The sequence below is a fragment of the Meles meles genome, chromosome 10 (assembly GCF_922984935.1).
Source record: "Meles meles chromosome 10, mMelMel3.1 paternal haplotype, whole genome shotgun sequence".
Taxonomy (NCBI): Eukaryota; Metazoa; Chordata; class Mammalia; order Carnivora; family Mustelidae; genus Meles; species Meles meles.
Genome location: NC_060075.1, coordinates 30,122,120 through 30,149,617, shown reverse-complemented (window position 1 = coordinate 30,149,617; position 27,498 = coordinate 30,122,120). Strand labels below are relative to the sequence as shown.

General features: G+C 40.8%; 1 protein-coding gene across 2 annotated transcripts in view; it reads right to left on the bottom strand.

Moving 5' to 3' along the window:
- Window positions 1-27,498, bottom strand: part of TSPAN12 (tetraspanin 12) — a 62,553-nt gene that overhangs the window by 4,280 nt on the left and 30,775 nt on the right. For both annotated transcript variants that reach the window (XM_046020790.1, XM_046020791.1), the window contains 3 exons: window positions 21,571-21,645; window positions 16,990-17,097; window positions 12,919-13,062 (listed from right to left, as the gene is read on the bottom strand). In XM_046020790.1, coding sequence (XP_045876746.1) covers window positions 12,919-13,062; window positions 16,990-17,097; window positions 21,571-21,645 — 327 coding nt within the window. The remainder of the gene's footprint in view (window positions 1-12,918; window positions 13,063-16,989; window positions 17,098-21,570; window positions 21,646-27,498) is intronic.

Here is a 27,498-nt window from a genome sequence, read left to right as displayed (position 1 = left end):
GGCAGAGAGAGAGGAGGAAGCAGGCTCCCTGCGGAGCAGAGAGCCCGATGCGGGGCTCGATCCCAGGACCCTGAGATCATGACCTGAGCCGAAGGCAGCGGCTTAATCCACTGAGCCACCCAGGTGCCCCTCAACTTTTTTAAAACTTTGAAAATTAACCAAAGTTTGTACCAATTTGAGGAGCATTATTCAAGAAAAGTACCTAAGTCTCAGTCAGATAGGCAAGCTCTGTCACATTTTAATTAGCTCTCTCCTATCCCCTCTACCCAGCTCTGCAGTAGCCTTGAAAATCAACAGCCCGTAATTATGGTGAAAACCAGTGGCCTGGAAGCCAGAGGCAACAGAATAGGACTGGAGTCCCTTCAAAGCCGCATCCTCAGAGAACTGTCATTACGCGTCCTATCTTGAGGTTCCCTGGAAGACCTCACTTGCAAGCTGTTTTTCTCTGAACCTGAGTTGGAGCACCACCAGCCCAACAGCCTTTTCCCTGAGGGTGTTTGTCAAAAGCAACCAGAGGAACACTGAGGTTGCCTGAGGCAGCGCATAATAATTGCACACGAGGAGCTAGTCAAAAAGCTTAAAAAGAAAATCTGGGGAATGGGAAGTCCCCAGAGACCTTCACAAAATTCTGGGATACTTGTGGGGATCTACAAAGTTACACACCTGAGTCGAGCGGTGCTACTGCCCAGGGCTATGTCCATGCTAAGGAAAGACCCGAAGGCACTAAGATCTTACCTCTGGCTAAATTTGAAGCTCTGTGCACCCTTGCCAGAGACTGGGAGGCTTACTGGTTCCAGGTAGCAACTGACCCCTACGTTAACTGAGCAGACTTCAGTGGCCACACATGACAAAAAATACAGCCTTCACAGAATTAGTTCAGGAAAGTTATTAAGGAACAAGCAAACCACAACCACAACAAACTCTGGGGTTATTATTTAAAAGGTCTAGTTCTCAACAACAATAACAAAAATTATAAGATGTACAAAAAAAAAAAAAACAACAAGAAAGGATGGCTCATATACACACAGAAAGAACCTTCAAAGAAAAGGTACTTGTAATGAAAGGAATTCCCTGCCTTGCGAGACCATCCTGTCCACACTTGAAAACACTAATACTTCAACTTTTCCTTATTGGAACCTGTTGTCTTTTTTTTTTTTCCATTTTTTCTAAGACTTTATTTATTTATTTGTCAGAGGGAGAGAGAGAGCAGCAGGCAGAGAGCAAGAAGCCAGATGCAGGACTCAATCCCAGGACTCTGGGATCATTACCTGAGCCTAAAGGGGATGCTTAACTGACTGAGCCACCCATGCGTCCCTGGAACCTGTCTTCTAAATAAGATGTGTTGGTCCTGGTTCTGCTCTCCAATGATCTCTTTTCCATAAAGTGGAAAGCGGTTATCTGAAGCCATCACTTTCTCTTGAACTACTCTCTTCTCCAAACTAAATATTCCTATTTCCCTCAAGTTTCTAAATATATACACTGCATCAGCCTACTGAGCTCTTTCTGGATTGTGCTGATTTGGTCAATGTTACTCTGAAAATAACACTGATTTTTAACTTTAAAAAACTAGAAAATGCAGTACAACATTCAGACACCCAAGGCTGTTGTGAAGGTTTGAATTCCAAGCAAAAAGCTCTTCAGATTCCCAAGAAGTGTGGACATGAGATTGTATCATATGACACACAGTCAGGACCTGGTCTCCTTCCGGATCTCAAGTAATAATCCCTAAAGATTATTTCCACATGGAGGTGGGCAATAGTTGCTTATTCAAAGCAAACATCTCAGATTCCTTAATTTTTCATAATAATACGTCAACCCTATCACTACCTCATTTAGCTTAAAAAGCACATAGATAACCCCTCAAACCAGACAGAATTTTAGTACTTAAGTTTGTCATTAAAATTCGTTAAATGGGGGGGGGAGACGCCTGGATGCCTCAGTCAGTAGCCTCTGCCTTAGGCTCTGTTCATGATCCCAGGGTCCTGGGATGGAGCCCTGCTCAGTAGGGAGCCTGCTTCTCCCTCTCCCTCCCCCTCTGCCCTTACCCCTGCTTAGGCTCTCTCATTCCCTCTTTCTTCCTCTCCAATAAATAAGTCGAATCTTTAAAAAAAAAAAAAAGAATTCATTAAGTACAAATCTCTCTGTACTGAATACAATTCAATATTTTCTGATGATGACCAGAAGGCATTGTAGCAACTGCAGCATATCAAGCTTCATGTTGAATATCAGGGAATCATTTACACAATTACTTAAAGTTAGGGATTAACTTTCCAAAAGAGCATCCCTCTTCTTGAGGACAGTGTTTTCCCAGATTCCTGTATCAGCACTGTGTATAAGCGCCGTCCTCCTCCACCACTCTACACGCTTCATAGAAAGAGCCCCAGGGCTGATGGTCCATTCCCCATCATCCTCATTGAAGAAATTCAATCTGAGCACAGGTTGTGAGCTTGTTTTCAGCCAGTCAGATAATCACGCTTAAGGTTTACACTTTTCAGTGAAACTTGGACACTGTTGTTGAAAAACAAGACACCAAGTCTAGAGAAAAAAAAAAATACAGATGTGCCTCTCTATATATTCTATTGTACTATTCACAGCGACTTAGTTGCATAAACAAACATTTCTGTTGAGTGAGTCAAAGAGGAAACAGAAATGTTAGAGTTCAAAACTGCATTCCATTTCACAAAGGGGGTTTTATTCAGAATTGGAAAGAACTGAATTACACTTACTTGCTTTTCTCAAAATAAAATACTCAAAGTTGATTTACCTTGAATATTTTTCTTCCTAAACAAAGCTATGTTAGTCCTACATTAATAACTTCAGAAAATTCAAAGGTATGAATAAACATAATGACTAACCTACTTTACTTGCTGAAATATTAAAATTCTGGTGAACTGTTAATTATAAATAATAACAGTATCTTTTTATCAGAGAAAAAAAAATCACTAATCCCCACATTTCCTAGAATCTGTTGGAAGGCATGTCAGGAGACCTCATTTCACCTGAGGAAATGATATCCTTGAAATTATGCTCTAATCTATCTCTAAAATTGGAAGAACCCCTTGGCTCTTTAGGACTCAATATTCACAGCCCACATGAAAAAAATTAGGCTGATTACAAATCTGCCTAATTAAAAAAATTAGGCAGATTTGTAATCAGCTTATGAAGATAAGGTATAAATAAAATCTAGGTGCCAATACATGCCAGTATTGATATTTTTCTAATGGACGTTTGATAATGACTTTAAAGTTTGAAATGACTGTGTTAATTATCAGGTACAAATACATAATCGTCAGCCTTATTTCTTCTAAAATCAAAAAAAAAACTGCGTGCAGTTCATGAGTCCATGAGATTTACACACAGGTTGGACCAAATGTTCTCCACTGATAACCATAAATGTTGCAGGGAAAGAAATGTTTCTTCAAAAAAAAAAAAATTAAATAGCAAGTAATAAAATTCACCATGGGACTTCCTCTTCTCTTAAGAGTAAGGTTAAGCAAACCCATGCATAGGAAATGCAGTAGAAAAAGTCTTCCTATTTCTTTTTCAAAAGATTTAATTTTAATTTTTTTTTTTTCTTTTGAGAGAAAGACACAGCAGCACTAGCGTGAGAGAGGTGGGAAGGGGCAAAGGGAGAGGGAGAAGCAGGTTCCCCTCTGAGCCCAACTCTGGACTGATCCCAGGACCCTGGATAATGACCTGAGCTGAAGTTAGACACTTAACCGACTGAGCCACCCAGGAGCCCAAAGTCTTCCGATTTCTTAATGACAGTTCCGCATACCTTGTTTCATTCTCACAATATTCCCACTGCATAGACAGAATCACCAAATTTAAAAGACTGCATGTACAGAACATTTTTCGTTTTTACAAAAAGATGTAGTTGTAAAGAGACTCTAGAGTCAGAAAACCCAGGCAGCGTCCTCCGGGCCGGTGAGGCTCCCTCCAGCAGCGACCTCTCCCTGATTGAAGAAGCAGAAGCACATTTACAAGCTGCTCCTTCAGTGTCTCTCACTGGGCCCTTTGGCCACCTAAATTTCAACTGTAAGAAGGGGGAAGGTGTTAAAACAAGGGAGTGGGTAATCACGTGACATCCCCAAAAACCTTGACCTGAAAATCCACTTTCAGCCGGCACAAATACATATAACCAGAAAATACATACTTTTCCTGGATTTACTCTCAGAACTGGGTACAATTTGGCTGGTTAAAAATCTAATCATAGATCGCTAATTGTTCTATTTACTTTAATAAATACATTCATAACTTACAATTATTGTCATTACTGTCATTAGCTACCACCAGGCATTGAAGATTTGTGTTTATTATTTGCCAAGTGGTTTGCTAAGGGTTTCGCATTAAAAGCTCCATTTATCTTCGTACTACTGGAATGAGGTAGGTACTGTTATTATCTCATTCTACAAATAAAGAAGCACATATACAAATAAAGACATTGTGATTCACCAGTGAAAAAGAAGCTACAAGCACTCAGCTTGTCCCTCACCATGTATTCCACATCTCAGAACTTTAGTGTCTAAAAATATGGGCTTTGGAATCAAATAGATCTGAGCTCAGTCACTGACAAGCTATGTCACGGGGTTAGGTTACTTAGCCTCATTGTGCCTCACTTTTCTCATCTGCAAAATGGAGGTAATAATACTGCACCTTCAAAGAAATATTTTAGAGCTCAAATAAGGTCATGCATGTTTACAGAGTTCTATCAACGTGTATCTTATTTGAAAAATCCAAGATGTGCTTTCCAATCCCTAATTTACTTTATCTCTCAGCTATGACTTGTAGTATGTCATGTAAACAGGCACTGTTCTAAGGGTTTCACAGATGTTAATTGACTCTCCAAACAAAGCCTGAGCAGGGTACTTTGGTTATCAGCATTTTGCAGCTGAGAAAAATTTAAAAAACAGAGACACGAAAACCTTGCCCAAGGTCACACAGCTAGTAAGGGGCAAGCGAAGATTTAACCTCCAAAGTCTTCACCTCTGAACCAGGCTTCTTCACTAAGGAAACTCTTTCTTAAAAACTTCTGTTTCCTTGACTTCCAGGACACTGCTTTCCATTTCTCCTCTGCCCCCAGTAGGTGGGTCTCCCATAGGAGGTGCCGTTTCCCAACTTTGGCCTCCACTGCAGATCTCACACCATCTCCCTGTGGGACCTCATCTCCCCCCATGCGCTCACTGCATCATCTACACTGACAATACCTGTAAACTGTTAGTCCCCCCTCCCTAGTCTGTTCTCCACTTCTTCACAGCAATCAGTGTCCTCTGTGGGAACACAGCCTCCCAGCCAGAGACCCCACTTCTCAGCCTCCCTTGCAGGTGAGCAGCGCCACCTGAGCCCTCCCATTGCAGAGGTGATGAGTGCCTTGCTGAACGTGTTGGATGTTCTCCTTCCCACGCTCTCCTTCATCCCCCGGACTGGAACTGGAGAAAAAGAGGAGCAATTCTGGAAGACAGGTATTATAAAAAGATGAAGCTGTCTCACCATCCTGGGTCTCTGGATGACCCCATGCAGCAGAGTTGCCCAGCAGCCTGCCCCCTCCCCCCTTCCCCCTCCCAGTTTACGGTTTATGAGAGTAAAATAGACTCCCACCGTATTCAAGTCATTGCATTTGGAAGCAGCTCTTTCCCTGTATAGTCCACGCAAAATCCACATCTCTGCCCGAATTAGGTCTCTGGCGTGTCACCTAATCACTCCCATGGCTCACGTGCAACTGTTTCCTAGCTCTGTTCCCCGCCTTGAGACCCAGTCCTCCTCTCCACTCTGCTTCACAATGCTGACGGAAAGATTCTGAAGCACAGACCTAAAATTGTTACTTTGGGACATACTTCTTTCAGGTCAAAATATTATAATGGCTTTCTTCTGCGTCAAAACTCTAAAGGCAACATTTGCAAGTCTTCATTAACAGGGCACAAGAAGAAAAGTAGAACAGTGAAGAGGTAACAGGAAACCTACAATGGATCCATGGTGGAAAGAGAGGGAAAGGAAAGCAGAATACATTTGTATACCTGAGGCAAAACTGGCAGAACAGTTAGAAGCCCGATTAGATAAGCGAAGCCCAGAGATGAAAGGGATTTTCCCCCTACCAAGCACTAACTGGTCCTGCAGGGCTCTGGGTGATAAAACAGACATCACCCCAAGTCAGAGGCAACCCGACCCCCACCGGCAGGTGCTGAGGAGATAATGGAGTCAGCCGAGAGGCAGGAGGGAGTGTCTTTGACTTCGTATAAAAGAACCCCGAGAACAGAACTTCTTGGGGATATTCCATCTAAATAACCACGGAGCCTGAAAGCTGCCTACCATTTACTATCCAGGCAGGAGGTCGTGTGTGTGTTTATCTGAGAAGGGAGTTTCATTATTAATAAATCAGAATCCTGTGACTACTCAGGGCTAAGCCTTCCTTTCATAATAACACCTCGGATTTGTCAACGTGCTTGCCTTTCTGTTTGGGAACTACTTATGGGATTCAGCATAAAATGCCTGCGGTGGCCGGGCAGACAGGGCGCTTCCTCCCGCACCTCCTGCCCTGTCCAGCCCTGCCAGGGGGCCCTCGTCGAGCCCTGTGCTCCAGCTGAGTTCCAGCTCTAACTTTGCACCACGGCCCCTTCGCTTGCAATGCCCTCTTCAGCCATGCTTCCAAATATTTCCTGCATGTGACTAGCACATGTTTATCTCAATGAATGATGAGCCCTTCTATGTGCTCGCGTTGCATGTCTCTAACATAAAGACCATGGTGATTAAAGATCGCCTACCCTGTGTCTGGCTCCTTCTTGTGCCCCAATTTAGGTTCATCTAGTTCCTATCTCTTATTCTAGCCACTGATGTGTGGATCATTACCATGCAGACTTGACTAACTTTATGCAACTGGCCAGCCCTGGGCGGGGGGCCCTACACTGTTACCCCTTGTGTCCTGCCTTGAACTTCTCTTTCAACACTCGCTCCTCATTTTGTTTAGTTTGTGCGTGTGTGTGTGACAATTTCCTTGGTTGTAAGAAGAATCCTACCAGTACTTTAAGAGCAGGGTTACCTGGGAGAAAAGTCATCAATCTCATACCTATGTAGAACTTGCCAGAAAGCGATACCCCATCTCCCACCAACTCCTTTTGTATCTTCAACACTCTGTCATGTCTCTACCACAGAGAATTGCTAAAGAATGGTTATGTTTAGGATGTTGTGTGTGAAAAACAGATATATAGTATTGACTCACCTTCTAACTGTTCAGAGAAGAGTGTTAACAAAAAGTGTTAAGGGCTGCGATGTTACCCAGAAAAAAAAAGGGAGCATAGATTATAAAGCAAATACCATTTGCCAACAACAGGGTATAAAGGAGGTAAGGAGGAGCAGACTTCCCATCTGGGAGGGAGGACAGCACGGATTCATGACTCTTGGCTCACACAGCAGATAACAGACAACAGAGAGAACAAAAACTTGAACCTCCAACCCTTGGTTTCAGTTCAGATTGTGATCTCAGGTCCTGAGATCGAGTCCTGCACGGAGCTCTACACTCAGCAGGGAGCCTGCCTGAAACTCTCTGCCCCGCCCCACTTCTGCTCTTCTGGGTGTCCACCAAAAACGAACAAAGATTGCGAGCCGCCTTCACCTTGAACTGGGGTGATGCGGGGCAACATCTCTATATGTCCCTGTACCTTCTGTGACCACTACAGACCTATACGTACTTGTCACCATCTGGGTTCCTCGTCCTGTAAACCAAGGCTCAGCGAGATCACACCCCTGCACTTCCACGCTTCCTGCCCTGCTCTCTCAGACTGTTTGTAAATGTTTTCTGTTACTCAGAGAAGAAATAAACAACCACCTAAAGAGGCAGAAATGGTTTGGGGCAAAACTACTTGTCACAAAGGGAATAATGATAACAAGCATCTGCTATTCAAACCCAGTACCACACAGAACATGCAAAGACTAAGGGTCTAAAAGGAAAGTGTTCTGAAGGCACTCAGCTGTGCGGAAGCCATCTCTCTGTCCAGCCCTCATATAACCTGCTGTGAATAGCACTTTTCTGAAGAAGCAGTCAGTATCTTTTCATAGCGGTCTTTCTTCTAACTACAAAACAAAGAAATGTGTCTACGGGGGTACATTTTACTTTACTCTCCATTGTCTTTGTTTTCCATTTTGAGTTGGTCCATTTGAAGTAGGGCCTGTTGTGCACCTGTCTACTTCCACGCGTTTGTCTTGAGGGGGCACACAGAGGAGGAAAATGGCACGTTAGTCCCTTTGAGGAAATGTTGATGCTTCGTTTCGTATCTGCGGTGACAAACACTGCAACTACCTCTCAGAAGAACGACTGTGGTTCTTCACGCTTTGAGGTATAAAAAACCCCAAGAAAAGCTGGTGAGGGCTATGGATCCTAGTCACAGAAGAAAATGCACAAAAAATATTGAAAACAATCTCAGTGGTATCACCTTTCCCTTGAAGCCCGTCCTATAAGAGCATAGGTCCACAAGCAAGACTTTCTCTCTGCTAGCCTTCTTTATTTTTCTGTCTCTCTGGGTTTTTGGTTTGTTTGTTTGTTTTTTACTCCAGATCAGGTCTAGTAACGATACGGTAGACGACTCAGCAGGTGAGAGAAAGAAGAGATGCATCCCAGGCCTCTATTCTACCAACTTCAGCTTGGGGTCTGATGTTTTGCTGAAGCCAGGTCTCACACCTAGTATTTAGACAGTGTGGCTCCACAAGCAATCCCAAAGAACAAGGCAGTAAGTAGTCAGTAATCACTAGGGTAGCCCTGGGTTGGATTTTGCACTTGTAGTTTCTTAAAGTTTTTTTTCTAAAAAAAAAAAAAAAAATCTTCAGTGGATCTTTGCAGGGCTTGATCGTTGGCATCAACTGCTCTCAGTTCAAATGTCACTTCCTAAAAGAGTGGGTTCCTAACCATCCTAAGTAGCTCCCTCGCCAATAAAGCCAGCCTCCAGCACATGACCCTGTTTAGAGTCTTCCAAATGCTTTTACCACTACCTGAAATTATTTTTGAGTGCTGTTTTTATCTTGCTAAATGTGTATCATGCTAACTAGAATATAAATTATACAGGACAGATTTTTGTCTGCAACATTCTTGACTGTATCCTCAGACTTTACAACAGCACCTGGAGCCCAGGAGGCCCTCACAAAACATTTGACTTCATGAATGTGATGGAACCAAGCTGCTGGTCAGACAGAGTTTCACCTGTGACTTCTACAACTACACTTCTCTACAAGCGTGTAGCTCATTACAGGTTTGGAGGAACTGTGTACCAAACCCAACAATACTTCCGATGGGAATGTTTCTAAAATGTACAATTGTCGCTCTATTTCTGCTCTGTCATTTTTCACAGGTTTCAAATGTGTCATAAAACATTATTGGGTCAGGGACCATGCAGGCCACCAGATGGTTGCGAATGATTTATTTCCTTGATTTCAGACTACTGAAGAAAGATTGCAGGAAGAAAGCCAGTTCTTATCTCTGAGCTTACAGAATAGGAAAGATAAAAGGGACCTTGAAGTTCATCTAGTCCAGATCCACTTTTAATTTAAAAACCCATTCTACCCGCCAATGACATGGTTATCTGACCTTGACTTTAATATTTTTAGTGATGAGACACTCATTATTTTACAAGAGAACCTGTGTCACAATCGGACGGATTTTGATGAGCAAGGTCTTCCTTCTATTGATTCAAAATTTCCTTCCTCTAGCGTCTGGCCCTTGGAGCAACAATGAGTAAGTCTAGTTCCTGTTCTGAATGATGAACTTTGAAATATTTGAAGACATCTGAAATATCTCCCCTTAGTATTTGCTACTTCGGAACAAGCAACATAAATGCCTCCAGCTGTCCCTCACTTGTCCCTCCCTGCTAGACCCCTCATCTTCCAGGTGGATGGTCTCTGGGCACTCTTCAATTAGGAAACATATGTTCTCCAGGGCAAAGTAGAATTAAGTCTTATTTTTAATGATGGATTTAATTGTACTTGTGCCATAAAGCTACTAAGTGATCCACTTTGGTAAGTCAACTATGCATATAATTATGCACTGTATTATTACCAATACCAGCATCTGTTATTAATTATAAAATGTAAAAGCTGACTTACTCTGATATAATGAACCTCCATCTCTGCGGGAAGTCTGTCTACAGAACATCTCGTAACTGACAATGCCAGCTTGCTACTGAAAGTCTTTTGATGAAAATATGAAAAAGCCTTTCAAATAGTCTGGTTCCTCAACTTGCATGCACACAATCCCGTGGCTTCTTTCAATCTCGAAATTCATGGAATAAGCAATTATAGACAGCCCCAAAGTAAGGCATTCCAGGACAAATACTACTCATGGAAATAATCTAAGACAAACTAGTAAAAACGAATTGCATTTTTACAGCAAGAAAATTTTATCAGATGTTTAATTGAATGCTTTTCAACTAAACAAAGTACAATCGAAGTGACTCTGTCCATATTCAGACTTTATGGGAAGATCTGGTAAACGGATTCATGTTTTGCCATTCTTATGATCAATGTCAGTTGTAATCATATTATCAGCATTAATCACTAAAGAAGGCAGAGATTATTATATATGGTGGTGTAGCCCAGTGATTTCCCATATTGACTTGCCATTCCTAAAAACTAACAAAAGTTCACACTAGGAAAGTGGATATGTTTCCATTCACATCTATACTGTGATCATCTGTGTCTTTAAAACCTAGTGGTGAGTTATAATACATTTGAATATCCACAATTATGTTTGCATTTAATAATATCTTGGAAATACTAAGCACTGTTTTATTGTGTTTTCTGTTTTCTGGAATGAACAGGGCTTTCACTGTTGAATTTGTTAGTTGACTGTCCTTATTTCAGACTTTGAGAAGAAACGACATAGCACAATCACGGAGAACTCAGAGACATTGAACCAATAATTCTTTGGTTATCTTTTCAAATAAACAACCTGAGTAATTCAGTTGTCTCAACAATTTTTGTTATGAGTTGAGCTGTGCTTCCCCCAAATGCATATGTTCAGGTCCTAACCCCCAGAACCTCAGGATGTGATCTTATTTGGAAATGGACTCATCGCAGATGTAATTAATTAAGTGGAAGTTGTACTGCAGAAGGTTAGTTCCCTAAAGCAACAGGACTGGTGTCCTTAGGAACAAGGTGAAATCTGGGGACACAGAGAAACAGGGAGAATTCCATGTGAATGTGAAGGCAGAGATCGGGGTGATGCTTCTACAAACAAGGAAGAACAAAGATTGCATCCAACCACAGAGGCTGACAGATGGGCACAGAACTGATTCTCCTCACCCCCTCAGAGGGAGCCAAGTTTGCTGACACCTTGCTCTCAAGCCTTCAAGCCTTCCGGACCATGAAGCCACAAAGACCTGCTGTTTAAGTCACTCACTTGGTGGCACTTTACTACAGCAGCCCTAGGAAACTAACACAATTCTGAATCTCTTAAAAAAACACTTGGCACACTTCTCTGTGGCATGTCTTCGGAGCCCAAAGCACTTTATTTTGGATATGCTTAATGCGGCATAGTCTTGTCCTCTGAGACGAATTTTTTAACAGCCAAAAGCTACTCGTATCTAAGATATAAAGAAGATGGATGATTTGTGTACGTAATCCACCATCTTTTTCAAATAATTCACACCATAAATTAATGAAAGTGATTTCTGTGCAACTCTGTAACTGATTTTGGCAGCCTAAAAGATGGCTTGAACAATAATAGTATTTCTGGGGAAAAATGTATAACGTCCTAAGGTCTTGAGATAGGTATAAAAATGCATGTTTTATAAATCATGACATTCTGTTTTAAAGTTTCACTCTTCATAGCTATATCATATATAGGTGTGTGTGGGCGTGCACGCACGTGTAGGTATGGATGACGTATTATGCGGTAGGAGTTGTTATTTTATAGTAAGCCAGAGGTTTTCAATACTGTTTTCTGATATCCAGATGCTTGACTGGAGATGTTTCTGGGAAATGATCCCAGCCCCTCAGCCTGAGAGCTCCCTTCCATCTGATTTGCATTTTGCCCTTCCATTCTAGCTCGAGTCTGCAATGAAATTTTCTGTAATGTAGCCATGTCTTATATCTGCATTGCCTAATACAGAAGCCGCCAGTCTCAGGGGGCCTTTAAGCATTTGAAATGTAGCTATTTCAACTAAGGAAATGACATTTTCATTTAATTTAATATTGATTTAAATAGCCATGGGTAACTATTGGCCACTGTACTGGATGGTATAGTTCTAGATTTTAGTTTGAATTCAGATTCTACTGCTAACAAAGTTCAAAAATTCGCCACTAAAAATGGAGGACTAGGAGAACTTCTGCTAATAAAGGGATAACTGATTATTTGGATAAATTCTCCCAGAAAACACAGACATGCAACTTTCTTGGGCATGTGATGACTGATTTTAAACCCAGTGAGCACCTAACTCCGTTCAATCTGCCAACTAAAACATCGCTGTTCCTTATTAGCCAGTAGGGGGAACTGAAGAGTAGTGGACAGCAGTTTCCCTGGAGAGTGGTATTTATTATTTTTTTCCCCTACATATGTTTTAGTGGAGGCCCTAAAATACATATCGTGTTTGGGAACTCCCAGCCTTGTCTTTCTGAATATGCCGAGTTCTTTACATACCCCTCATGGACCTGTTTTCAAAGGATCCCTAGGAGGCAAGAGAAACTGGTTCTAGACAATACAGTTTAAAACCCAGTTGATTCTAAACATGGTTTTCCCAATTTCCTTTGTTCACATGTGATAAGGTTCGGTTTTTTATACTGATTTTTAGCTTTATCCTGTTTCTCCACATACCCGAGAAAAATTTCAAGGGTCTTTGTATTTAGAAGAGGAGAATTTCATGGCCATGTTGTCGGTTCTTTATTTAAAAGTCATTGTAAGAAAACTTGTATACGTGATACGTTACCCACATATGGCCTTACCTCTTGATAAAGGTCACTGAGATCTTCTTGGTGGGCCTGTTTGGAACATCCTGGGAATTCCCTAACACAACAGGAATCCGGGGGCCAGTCCATCTCTGTCATTTCCAGCCAGTCCGTGAAGTACACCACTCCACAGCACTTAAACTGCGAAAGAATGACTGGTCAGGCTCAGAAACTACACAAATATTTTCTTAACTTACAGAAGATTAAACGTTAGATTTCTTAAATTTTTGTACCCAGAGCTAAAACTCACTTCTGTCATCACCTGAAGATATGTGTACATTCTATACTGACGACAGAAATGTGGCAAAGGGCTCCATAGCGGAACAATTCTGAACAATAATGCTCAGAACCCAAGAAATCAGATGAGGCGTGGCTGAGTGTCCCCCAACTGTACAATCCTCTATAAATGATCATATAGCAACAGAGTCATTACGCACAGTAACAATTAGCTGGATTATTACAGTTCTCATTAAACCTCTGGCCATGAAAGAACAGCTGATCAATCTGTTTGTGTATCACTTACTTACCAATTTAACTGCTTAACAAATTCAAAGATTAAAAGTTTTTATAATCTCTGGAGAAAGAGTTGTTGACCAAAACCACACATCACAAAAATGACCCAACTTGAATTCATTAACCAGTAGATTTTCAAAAATGTTTGAGATACAAACTCGGGTTTGGCAAACACATTTTTATTTAACTGAACGAGAGTCTTGAAATAAAGTATTGTATTGTCTCACCATAAATCCCGAAGAAATTATGTGCCTTTAGCTTGAATAAAATTGGATTTAAGAAAAACTACACTGTCTTTTGTTCTTTTTTGTCTCCTTTCACCAAGTTTTAACAAAAACTTTCTCCGGTCAAAGTTTAGAAACACTGCTTAAGGACATATGTAGATTAGATTCAGAATAATTAACTATGATAATTTTCTGCCCTTGGGTAGAGGGAGTTACTCTTCCATATAGTCAAAAACAAGAACTCTGGGCAATCACTGAGAAGAACTTTGCCAAGAGTGACTGGCTCTACAAATTATGTAGCCCCACAGACCAATCTGTGTCCAGGATTAACACCGTATCATAAAATATCACAATCCACCATTTCAAAATCCAACTAAAATCAGCTACGGAGAATTCTGAACTTCTTGTGTAAAATGAAACAAAGGAAATACGAAAAATGATTTTATATTTTTCATTTGCCTAAATATCTAATTTTTAATATTTTTAGTATATGTGCTGCCGAAGAGAGCACAATATCTAATTTTTTAAAAAGAAAACACCATCTTAAGAGGATTATAAATGATGAGCTACTGGTGTTATGAGTAATACTAAAATTTTCAGAGAAACATTTTTTATATTTTTGGTATTTTCCTTTTATAAACTTGCTCTAAAAGCTACAGACATGCCATAAACATCACACATTAACTCAAACACAATTTAACATCATGCATTTTACATAAGTCATTGAATATCCATAAAAAACATATGTGGTTAGAAAGACTTCACTTTCTAAAAATCATAAACTACTACATTTCCAAGTCAGGCTTTTTAAGTCGTTGCACTCAGAGAACACCTACTTCTCTCATTTCCTAAGGACATGTGTTTTCCTATGTTGACGACAAAAGTACAGTTCTTGGAACTCATACTCCATCCACAATAGAACAGCCTATTTATCTGGCCTCGTCAGGAAATGAGGTGCTCCACAGAAACGATTTTTCCAAATAACTTAAGCATATCATGTTCAGTGCCAGATTTTTTTTCTTTTAATAAGTCACTGAGGTATTTTTTCTTGTTACATAGTTGTTTTTCTTTGTCAACATTAGATAGTAGATTGGCAGTGAAATTTTCCCTATGACCCTCTACACGAACCCACTATTATGGCACATACATGACCGTGATCTCCATCTCCTTGCAGTTTTCCCACCTCCTTTAAATTCACATTATGAGATAAAGCCATTCTTGCTAGCATCGTGTCAAAGCGGAAAATACCGCCACCATTTTACCTGCAGCGGAAGTGAGGTTTCCCCAGGTCCAACAACTTGTGGACACCACAGACTACTGTGTGGCAGAGCCTATTTATTTCAAAGCCGGTTCTCCAACCATTAAGTTAAAATAAACAAGTAAATACATTTTTAAAAATCGGTTTTTTAGAAAGATATTAAAGAAAGAGCCCTAGGGCTCATATGAGAGTCCTTGACAGTGAGGTACATGCCCACAAGTGCACTGAAGGAGTCGTCAGGACAACTGGGGCCTGATGAGGTCACTTTTAGCTCTACAATTTATTGCGGGAGCCAGGTGTTGTGGGCTGAACTGTGTTCCCCGTCCCCAAAATCCATGTTGAAGTTCTAGCTCTCAAAATGTGACCGTATTTGGAGATAGGATCTTTAAATTAAAACAAGGTCCACAAGGATGGGCTCTAATCCCATATGATGGATGTCCTTATAAGAAGAAGAAATTTGAACACAGACACATGTAAAAGGAAGACAGTCTCCTCCTTGCGAAGACACAGGCAGAGGACTGCTCTCTACAAGCCCAGGAGAGAGGCCTCCAAAGAAATCAGCCCTGCACACCTTGATCTCAGACGTCTAGCTTCCCAAATTGTGAGATGACACATTCCTGTTGCTTCAGCCACCCAGTCTGTGATCATTTATTTTGGCCGCAGCCCTGACACACTAGCACAAGAGGCTTTAAAAAATTCTTTCAGGGTGCCCAGAGGTCGTCATCCTCCTTTTGTGTGAAATAGGTCTATGATATGGAGGAGGGAACTTACCAGGCAATAAAGCTAAAAACATACAGTACTATCATTTGCAATGTTATACATTGTCTATCTAGATGGAGCCCCTTGAAAAAACTTCCTTTGTTGTTTTAACCTGGATTATCATGGTCTACATCAGAAATCCCAGAAAATAAAGAAAATCTGAGCAGCTTCTACCCAGGGCAATAGCTGAATCCAGCTTACTATAAATTCCCTAATGTCTCACCTATTTTCCCTTCCTGTTGTTTTTAGTACAAATGAACGGTAAACAAACAAAGCCAGGAAGCATTTAAATAAATAGGAAATCTGTGTTACAATGATAATTTTCACCATCTCAACAACTGAGCCAGATTTGGCCATTATCCTGGACTGAAACCTCTGCCCATATCCCAGATAGAGTAATGGGCAGAGAGTTGGATATCCATCCTGTAAGACACTGACTCTCACAGGCCTTGTGGCTCAGCTCAAAATGATGGAAAAGAAACAGGTATACTTGGTCACCCAGGAATCTCCAACCATAAGGAAACTGCTTGGGAGAAGAGCTTGGTTTGAAGCCATACTAGTGGTGAACTTCAAGTCACCAGATTTTAAAAATCTACATATAGTCCGTGTTTGAGAAGATGAGTGGATGCAGGGCTCTATGGAAGTTAGGAAGAAAAGCAAAAAGAAACTATGCTTTATCATGCTATCGTAATGGTAAGCTAAATGAAATCAAACTCACAATCCCATTTAATCTTCTCAAAAACCCAAGGAGGCAAGTACTGGTCTTATCCCTATTTTACAGATGAGGAGACTGAGGCTGAAAGAAGCTAAGGAAGTTATAGAAGTTCATGGCCTAGTAAGCAACAGAGCCAGAATCTGAACCAAGATCTTTCTGACTAGAAAACTCATACTTTTAATGATATACTGATGCTTAATTCACAAACGAGAGCCAGTATTTTTTAAAAAATTGTAGCTGTTTAAAATAAAGACAGCTCTAAATGTCATGAAAAATTATCTCTTCAAATAAAACTTGGATATTTATCAAGAAACGCTTAGAAAGAGGATATTTCACAGTAGTTTAGCAAAATGGCTTTTAAAAAATTCTTAAAACATACGAGGACTACGTGAAATGAAGGGGAAATGGTATACATAGGAAGAAAAGCAGGGCATGGTGTCACTTAAGGAATTTCTCAATAAAGAATTACATCAGTGGTAACTGAATCACTGGCTTAACTTTTCAGTGCAGAGAGAATGACCAAAGCAAAGCTTTGAACATTTGTTTTGAAAGTATGCCATTTATTCCATACCCTCTACCTCAGAAGTTGTAGCACTTACCTCTCTCTGGAAAAAATTCCAAGCGTGAGTAAGCCACCGGTATCTAGGTAAGCCATAATTTGTCATTCTGGCTTTCAAAGTGACCATGTCTGACCACTGAACCGGGACCTGGAGATAACAAACAAAATATCAACAACTGGAACATACAAACACACACATTCAGACACACAAACATTCTCATAGTCACAAAAATAATCGCTCACCCACTCATGTATTGCAATTAGCAAATACTGTTTTAAAATTTGTATTTGTTTATGGCCTAAATTAAGCTCAAAGTTATTAGCTACTTATGAAACAATCTCTATGTGTAGATGTTTGCAGTAAATGAGAAAGTTCTTTACATTAAGCAAAGAAAAAAAAAATGAAATCATTTAATGCCAATGTCAACCTGAAGAAAATCACAAAACAAGCAGTTTACTGTACATCCTACATGTTTGGTTGAAGAGCTCCTCGTAACAAATGATGCCTGCCCAGAAATGCCCTTGGATCTGATTTGATAATGTTATGGAGTCAGTCTTTGAAGGGACTGCAGCGAGGCCTGGGTGGATCAATCAGTTAAGCATCTGCCTTCAACTCAGGTCATGATCCTGGAGTCCTGGGATAGTCCTGGGATGGTCCTGAGATGGATCTCCACGTCCTGCTCCCTGCTCAGCAGGGAGTCTGCTTCTCCCTCCGCCTCTCTCCATGCTCCTGCTCTCTCTCTCTCTTTCTCTCTCTCTCTGAAATAAATACATGAAATCTCCCTAAAAAACGAAGTGACTGCAGATTGTAGTACCAAAAATAAAGGGATAAGAAGTAGGAAGGGAAAGAATTCAGCTCAAGTCATGCCTCGTTCTGGAATAAGTGTGCAAATCTCTTTCCCCAAATTGGATTTTGGATGCATGCTAGAAATTTAGGAAGAGGGGCGCCTGGGTGGCTCAGTGGTTTAGGCCTCTGCCTTCGGCTCAGGTCATGGTCTCAGGGTCCTGGGATCGAGCCCCACATCGGGCTCTCTGCTCCACGGGGAGCCTGCTTCCTCCTCTCTCTCTGCCTGCCTCTCTGCCTAGTTGTGACCTCTCTCTCTGTTAAATAAATAAATAAAATATTAAAAAAAAAAAAAAAGAAAAAAGAAATTTAGGAAGAATACCTCACAAATTAAAGCACTTTTTGTGCTTCCAGTCCCACGTCACCGAGCACCGTGTCCCTTAACAGAGTGTTTAATCATGACAGAGCTTAAGGTACACAACACAACATTTGGCTGAAGATCCAGTCAGCGCATCACGTGGTGCTTTATCTCCAGTGCCCTGGGGGAAAGCTGATGCATACACATCCTCGTCTCACCACACATGTGGTATTATGTTGAGAATGTTAACTGCGAAACTGGACAGATATCCATATCTGATGTATGTGGTCATACAGACCAGGCTTAGCCAAGCAGGCCTGACACTAATTTAAGATTAGGAATATTTTGCAATCTCATTTTAAAAATAGCAGTATCAGTAGAAGTAGCTTAAAAATTCCTGACCACAAAAGTTTTTTATTCTTTTCCTTTGTTAATTCTCTTTTTTATTACTTAGAGATGTATGTACAAAAGAAAACATGGTAATACTTGGGCACACAACTTTGCTCCTTTAGCCTGACTGTGGGTACTTCATGTTCACATGGTTTCAGCAAAGTTCAGGGAGCTAAACCAAAATTCAAGCTACTCACTAGAAGTTATTATTTCATATCTCTTTGAGTATATAAAATTGGAAATGAAGTAAATCTCTAGAAGTCTATAATCTGAAACAGTTAATATTATTGACAGATTTTTCTGAAGAAGGAATCATGAATAGGAGGTGACCACGTATAAACAACAGAAATAACGGGAAACAGACTGATGTCAAATCTCTTGAATTGGTTATTAGAATAGTCTTATTGTAAATTTTATTTTACAAAGTAAATATAAGTTGTTTCCCTCGTGTAACCACAATTGATATGAGGCCAAATATGGCAAGAAACAGAGGAGACCACTGAGGTTCTGGCACAAAATACTGTGATTTGGCCATGAAGGAAAACACACACTTACTGGCTTCTTGCATGGAACAGCTAAGAGCACAAAGCCCATTCTATGCAAAGGCTGGGTTCTGCAAAATTTGGCAGCTAATAAACTTTAATGGCACCTTTCATTCACACTGCTATTAGTGCAAAAGCAATAAAAAAATTCTGACAAACTTTTCTTCCAAAGAACCATTTTCCACATTTCCCTTGGAAACAGCCCCAACAGCCCTTGCTTTCTCCTGGTGACTTAATGGGGGAGATTTACATAAGCAAACAGTGGTGTATGCACTCAAAGGAAATGGCAGCATGTATCCATTTAGTACCACCATGATACCCGGAAGATGGCCCCCTAACTGAATAGAAGAAAGTATCTTCTAGAATTAGATTGTATTAGAATCAAAACATTTCCTTTCAAATCCCTTAAATTAATTCATTTCATATTTGTTATAACTTGGGAGATTTATCAAATGATGATATGACAGGGGCGTCTGGGTGGCTCAGTGGGTTAAGCCTCTGCCTTCAGCTCTGGTCATGATCCCAGGGTCCTGGGATCAAGCCCAGCATCGGCATTGGCATGGCATCGGGCTCTCTGCTCAGCAGGGAGCCTGCTTCCTGCTCAGCAGGGAGCCTGCTTCCTCCTCTCTCTCTGCCTGCCTCTCTGCCTACTGTGATCTCTGTCAAATAAATAAAAAAATCTCAAAAAGAAATAATAATGATATGACATAAAAGCTATACAAACCATTTCAAAATCCATAGAAACTAAATTCATTTCTAAATCCCTTTTAATTATCAAAAAAAACATAAGGACAAGCAGTGGTGAAGGATCTGGGACTAATTCTAGGACTACTATCTATTGCTTGAATGTCAAGGAGATACACGTACTTCCTGAAAACAGAAAAATTTAGAAGCGACCATCTCTTTATCAATAAAACCCAGAAACGGAGTCTGGAGCCACCAACTACTCTTTCACTCCCGAAATATATGAGGTTTCTAGGGATGGAGTGAAAATATGATTCTCAAAGACAGCAAGAACATTCCTATTTTAACAGGAGATTTCATTTTGAAGAAAGCTTTTAACTTTATTAAACTAGTCAGAACCTGCCCTGACTTTTCAATTTTTAATAGAAAAAAAAATCATAAATTCTCTCTTCTTACTAAGAGTTGTCAGACATGGATGGGAAGCAGGAGCATTTTCAGGCAGGTTCAGATGGGTAGCAGCGCCCAAGCATTGTTTACATGCAAATTAGAGTATGCAAAGTACTCATTAGTCTGTAATTACCGCTTAGCATTCAAAACAGTCTCACAATACAGTAACAGATTCACCGCCATATCAGTACCGGTACCAAAAGGACTTCACTTTCAGTACTAAAATGCCTCTCTGAAACAAATACAAAATGATCTTCCTCTCTTCTTGAAAGCTTCTACACGTTCAAATGTCAAAGGTTCATCTGGGGAACTTGTCACAAATGTGAATGCCCTGTCCCTACCCCTTCTTCCTCTGCCTTCCCCTCTATTCTGATTCTGTCCTGTAAACTGTTCAAGAACTTCTTGTTGAAAAACATCACCTTCCCAAAACAGAATTACTCTGTGGTGCTTGGAGGGGACAAACCTGGCCTGCCACGGTGATAGCAGCCAGCAAATAGACATGCAAAGGGGCTCAACTTCACGGGTGATAGATGCACCAACTGTCACCCGTGAAGCTGGCAAACATTAAGAAAGTCATCACGCCCTGTGTGAGCGGAGGTGAGGAGCAAGTGATACACCCAACGGGACTGGTAAAATCCCCTCTCCTTGCTCATTCTCACATCGCTCTGAAAGTTGATTTCAATTCCTAAAATGAAAGAGAAAAATGCTTAAGAGCTGTTTTCATGTAGCCAAGTCTCAAACTGTCAGAGTGTTTCGAGGCTGAAGTAAACACACAGCAATTCTTCAAATATGCTTCTTCTTCAAGGAATTTGGCTCAGCTTGTTGGGAACAGAAAATTCATGCTTCCTAGTCATCAGAATACAGCTGAGGTGGGCATTTTATGAGGCTTACATGTAGATTTTCAAGCTTTCCCAGATCTTGTAGTGAACACGAATCTTTCCTATTACATACTCAGAAGTTGGAAAAATTATTTTAGGACATGTATTATTTCTGGTCTATTACATCGATGTTTTAGAGACCTGTGGAATTAAAGACACACAGTACAGCAAATAAAATTATACAAATTATGATTTGGAACTACGCTTTAGACCCAGACAAGAAAAGTGTTCATTTTCAGAAATATTGGGACCAGCATTGTTATTATACAGTATAAACATTCAAATTAGAGGTACTGGGTGCCTCAGTGGATTGAGCCTCTGACTTTTGATCTAGGCTCAGGTCTTGGTCTCCTAGTTATGAATTTCACCCTCATTTTGGGCTCCCCTCTGGGCATGAAGCCTACTTAAACAAACAAACAAATAAACAAAAAACCATTCAAAATCACAATCATGTGCCTAAATAACTCCAAAGTATATGATTCAAAAGGCTGAACTGAGTATTGTTCCAGATCGTGACTATACCCCACTTTGAACTCACCATAATTTCCTGCTCATATGTCCAAACACCACAAGCCAGTTCCACACAGAAAATAACAAGCAAACTTCCAAAGTACTGCAGAAGAACAAAAAATTAACGCTGTTAGGATAGAATCAAAATAAAATATGGCCACCAGAGACAAGCTAAATATTATTCAGCATTGTTTACCCAAAAGACAAGTAAACAGAGACACATATTTAAGAAGCTCCCTTGGGGGGAGAGGAGAAAAGTGTCACAAATTGAAACAAATCTACAGGCTATATCTGATACTCACCTGAATGGGACATTTGACTAGTGCTCTATTTATGAAGTACTTTCATAATTCATTGGCTCAAGAACCTCGTGAAAGGGATAGGACTACCTCATTTTACAAATGACAAAATTAATGCAAAAAGTAGACAATGTGAGTTGCTCAAGAATATGCATAGTAAATTGGTGGTGGGGGGGGCGTTGCTAGAGCCTTATGGCTGTGTTCTTTGTGCCACATACACCTCGACCCTTCTCCGGTTGCAGAGGTACCTTGCAGAAATAAACAGTCAAAGTGTGAGAAAGAATGAGCTCCCTGAAAGTTCTCTTCACTAATGCCGGCGGAAATAATGGCATCATGGATCTTCTGCTCCTTTTATGTCACTGGGTCAGGGTACGGGTACCTGATAGTGATGATTATTGACAAACCCCCTTGACTGCAATGACATCTCCCTTAAGGGCAGGAACTTTATTGTCACAAAGTGGGTGCTCAGTAAGTATTTGTTACTTAAATGATAAATGAAAACAAAGCGGAGTGATAGCCTAGTAGAAGGCTAGGAGCCGCCTTGGGCTGGGTGATCTTTCTGAAGGTAGTTGTTTTTTTTGTTTTTGTTTTTTTTTTAAGATTTTATTTATTTGACAGACAGAGATCACAAGTAGGCAGAGAGGCAGGCAGAGAGAGAGGGAGAGGAGAAAGCAGGCTCCCCGCTGGGCAGAGAGCCCTGGGATCATGACCTGAGCCTAAGGCAGAGGCCTTAACCCACTGAGCCACCCAGGCGCCCCTCTGAAGGTAGTTTTTGAGATGAGTCAGTAGAGACAAGAAGGCAAGGCTGATACGATTGGTGCAGAAGCAATCCAGGAAGAGGATATACCAAGTGCCAGGCCACCTTCTGGGTCAAGCCAGTTAGTGAAGAACTGGGAGGAAACTAGAGCACACAGAGGGTGGGATGGGCACAGACAGATCTCCAGGGGCAGTAGAAAGGACTCTGGCTTTTCTTCTAAGTGTAATCAAAATCCAGCAGCATATGACACAGTCTGACATACATTATAGAAACATAATTCTGGTGGTTTTGTAAAAAAAAAAAAAATAAAACAACCTGTAGGAAAGCAAAGATGTGATCAGGGCAACTAAGTGAAAAATTGCTGAGCTAGGACGGTAGCAGGGAAATGGGGAGGAAATGGACTGATAATAAGATTGTGAGCTGTCAAAAACATGAACGCTGAGTTTCTTTGCTCATGATTTTTGCCCAAAAAGGGGAGGAGGAAATAAAAAATCTAGAAAATTGAGCTGATTTTCTACTACTCCTATGATTTAAAAATATAAATCACAGCTATTCGTTTTAATTTACTTCTTTCATATGAAGACAGAAATAATATAGACATGGCTGCATAATGTCTTAGAAACTAACACACTGAAAATAAAAATTGGCTCAAAAGATAAAGTAATATTTTCTTAAGGGTAGCCCACTTTATAAGCACTTTGATTTTCAACATATGCAATACTCTTGGTCAGCTTCAATCTACTCAAATCTCATTGCCTTACTTTTAAGATTTTTTTTTTTTTTACTTTAAAGATTTTTGCCTTAAAATGATGATTCGAAGAAATTTTGTGAACACAGCACTCCAAGTCAGTTTTTCTCCAAACTCTCTTTCCTGGTTTATTTAAGAGATTTCTAGACACGAACAATACTACATGTACACCATAGGTTACAAAGAGACCAAATATTCAACAATTGTATGCTAGATCCATTTTTTTCTACCTTTGATAAGACCTTACCAGACAGTAAGACTTCAGAGAAAAATTACACCATGGGATAGTTTTGTTTTCCCAAATCCCTAACATTTTTATTTTTTCTTCAAAATTGATGTTTGGTTATGATGAAAACCAAAGCAGCCCCGAAAAGGCATGACATCCCGAATATAAAACACAGACATGGCCACTGCTGCTGGTCAGGAGATAACTTTACTATGCCTTGGGGGAACACCATGCAGATTTCTGGATTGATTTTATATCCTTGTAAGTCCCACTTGAGTCACTTCTCTTGTTTCTCGCTTCCTGGAGTCACTGGCCAGTTTATGACGTCTGTACTGCCGCAGCAGAAGGGCCCCAAACACAGAAGCAAGGGCGGAGTGCCCAGAGGTAAGCAATATTGCAACACCTGAGTCGCTCTGCCAGGAAGCCGCGCACTGACTACATGCATGACAGCACCTCTCATTTCTTGCGGCGGCTTTGCCATGGCTTAGCAACACCATAACTTAAGCATCCCCAGGAAAGCATAAAATACATATGACTAAAACAATCTCTCATTAAAACCCCCAAACCGAGGGGTGCCTGGTGGCGCAGCTGGTTGAACATCCTCTCGACCCCTGGTTTGGGCTCAACTCCTGATCTCAGGATTGTGAGATCGAGCCCCACCCCCCCACCTTGGGCTCCTGGCTCAGTGCAGAGTCTGAGATTCCCCCTCCCTCCACCCTGCCCCTCCGCACTCAAGCACACTCTCTCCCTCCCTCTCAAATAAATAAATCTTATTTCAAAACAAAACAAACTCAAAACTAAAATTACCCATCATGGGAAGGAGGGTGTCCATATAAGTTGGACACCCCTTTAACTCTGGGAAAACTCTAAAATGATTTTATCGTTCAGATTTCCGGTGATGTCATCTGATGCAAGTTCTTCCATATAAAGCAGTTCTTCTGTCTTTCTTCTACTTATACTCAGAAGCACAGATTTATTCGACCTTCAGATTGATAATACATGTTTTAACCACATTATAAAACTTTCTTGGACCAAATCAAATCTAAAATTTAATTCAAATCATAAATATATGAATATGAATATATATATATATTTTTTCAAACAATGTTACAGCTTTGTGGTCAGCTGCCCTTGCTTTGTTGTCATTGTGTTGGCCTCCCACATCCAGTCTTCTAAGTCCAAGGAAAACATTAAATGCCAAATCCATTGTTAACACGACATACAGAGATCAACTTCATTTATCCCTACTTTTTCTTTTCCAGTGAGCTCTGAGGCCTCGATGCTCATCCTCATGATTATAGCCCAGAGAATCACTCTGCCACTATTTTGTTTAAGGGCTGGATCTGAGCGAGGCATCTGTTAATCCACAGTTTGAACAGTACAAAGCTAGCAAAGAAGAAAGCAACAACTCCTGCTGACCTCTGCTACGGTGTGAGGCGCACACACTACGGTATGTGTCCCTGCAAAGCCATCCGTCGTCCTCGACAGTATTGGGAACATGTATATATCTGTCCTGACGGTGTCAGCCTGTGCCCCCCACGCATCCCTCCTGTGCACATGCCTGGGTGAGACGGTCTGTGCCATCCAGTTTGCAGACTAATCTACCCCTCTCGTCTCCTTGGGTGCTGTCCTTCCTGAATGGTGGGAAAAGCTCAGAATTTGGAGTTGGAAGACTGAAGTCCAAAGCCAGGTCAGAACACACGCTGTGACCTCGGGTGAATCATTAAACTGGCCCGGCTTCAGTTTGCTCGTCTGTGTACCAAAGATAAAAATAAAGCCTTCTTCGCTATTACCATCAAGGCTGATGGGATACCTGGGAAAGTGGTTTGCATTTTTTTTTTTAATTTAAACCTGTAAAAAAACATATACAGATGCTATTCTGAACCATTCTGTGCAGTGCAATCCCAAATGGACTTGTCCTCTCTTCTCCTGCAGAGAACCTGCATTCCCCACAAAGTGACAAGGTCTTTGCCTCATCGTCATTCTCCAGCATTGCCTCTCTGGTTCTTTACCACTTTACTTTTGTCCTTCCCTCCCTGTGTAGCAGCACGCCCCTGTCTGCTGTGCACCAGGCTTCAGAGGCTTTGGCTTTTAAACCAGATGGCTGCCTCACACACAGGTCACAGAACTTAACTGCCAGACCATGGGTTCTGGCTGGCAGACATCTTGTTCTGAAACATGATTTTATCCCCAGAAAGCACCTATCTCTAAGCAGCACCTGTCATGCAGCAAGTTGTCAATGAATGTTTGGTGGAAATAATGATCAGTTTACCAATGAGAAAGATTTCCTTGAGATTCTCTAATTTGAACTGCGTTTCTTGCTAAACACTGAACTCCCTTTGACTTCTGCTTACACATTGAAAGAAATCTGAAATATTGTCTCTCTGTTTTACTATTTTTTTCCTCTGTTTTACTATTGTCTTCCTTGTGCATTGTTCTTGATAATCCAGGGTGCCTTTAAACATTTGGGACAATTTAACGAAACTAAAGAAAAGGAGCCATGTACTGACTCCTCTTGTCTTTCCTCAGCTACTAAGGATTAAACATTTTTCCTCAGCTACTAGGGACTAAACATTTCAAACAAATGAAGAATGAGAAACTGGTGTTTATACAAGGAAATTAGAATGTGATCATTTGCATGACAAACTATTTTGTTTGCTTGGAAAATTATTCAATACTGAGTTCCTTAAAATAGCTAAGTTCCTCTACTGTAATTAAACTAAAATTTGTGTTCTACGAATAAGTTTTATCTTCAAGCATTTGTTCATGAAGAAACTGCATCAAATAAGGCAAGCAGATAAGAGGACGCACACCCCCAAATGATGCAATTAGTGATTTTTCTTTTCTACCAAATCTCTCAAGTTGAAAATAATTTAATTTCAGTTAAAAAATGAGAGCCCTCTGGAGGCAGCTGGGTGGCTCAGTGGGTGAAGTGGCCGCCTGCAGCTCTGGTTGTGATCCCAAGGTCCTGGGACTGAGAAACCCCCTCCCCCAAAGCACCCCCCCCCCATACACGGGGCTTCCTGCTCAGCAGGGAGCCTGCTTTCGCCCCTCCCATCATGCACTGGCACTCTCTCTCTCAATCTCTCTCTTAAATAAATAAATACAATCTTTTAAAAAAATGAGAGCCCTCACTAGGTTGGATAAAAGAAGATCAAATAAAACATTGTATGTGAGATTGCTTTGTTGACTCTTTCTTTTTAAACAAGACAGATAAGAACATGGGCTCTGAAATAAAATAGACTCGGGCTTTAGATTCTGGCTGCTTTGCATATCAGTTGGATGAACTCAGGCAAACCACTAAGCCTCAGTTTCCTGACCTGTAAGATGAGAATGCGAAGACTTACATTGTGGGGTTGTGCTAAGGATTCAACCAGGTAGAGCACTGTTGGGTAGTAAGCATCCCCTAATAGGAGCTATTACATCACAGCATCTATTAGAATATAAACTCAGCGAGGACAAGAGATACCATTTTGGCTTAAATACTAACATGCTGACTGGCATACAGCAGGTACTCGAGGCCTATTTCTTGGCACAGTGTACTGTGATCAGAGGATAATGGTGAGTAACATTGTTCATCTCCTTCCATCAGGATCACTTTCACTAAAGGACATTCAATCTCACAAGCAGTTTGATAAAAAATCTTTACTAAAATCCCTATCCAGTGAGAATATAGCTGGTATTTTTCCAAACATCTTTCTTAGGAAGTTAAGCAGGAAGTGGTGGGTGGGGAACCCAACTTCTTTTTAAAAAGGACTGAAATCAATTTATCTTTTTTTTTCAATTTGTTATTTTAAACTAAGACTGGCCACAAAATGTTAAGAAAGGCTTAACCACTCCCTTTGTCCACTGGAAGTATCTGAAGAGGAAGAGAAGGACAGGAAATCCCATCTTCCTATTTAAGTCCTCGGTGACCTGTAGGTAAA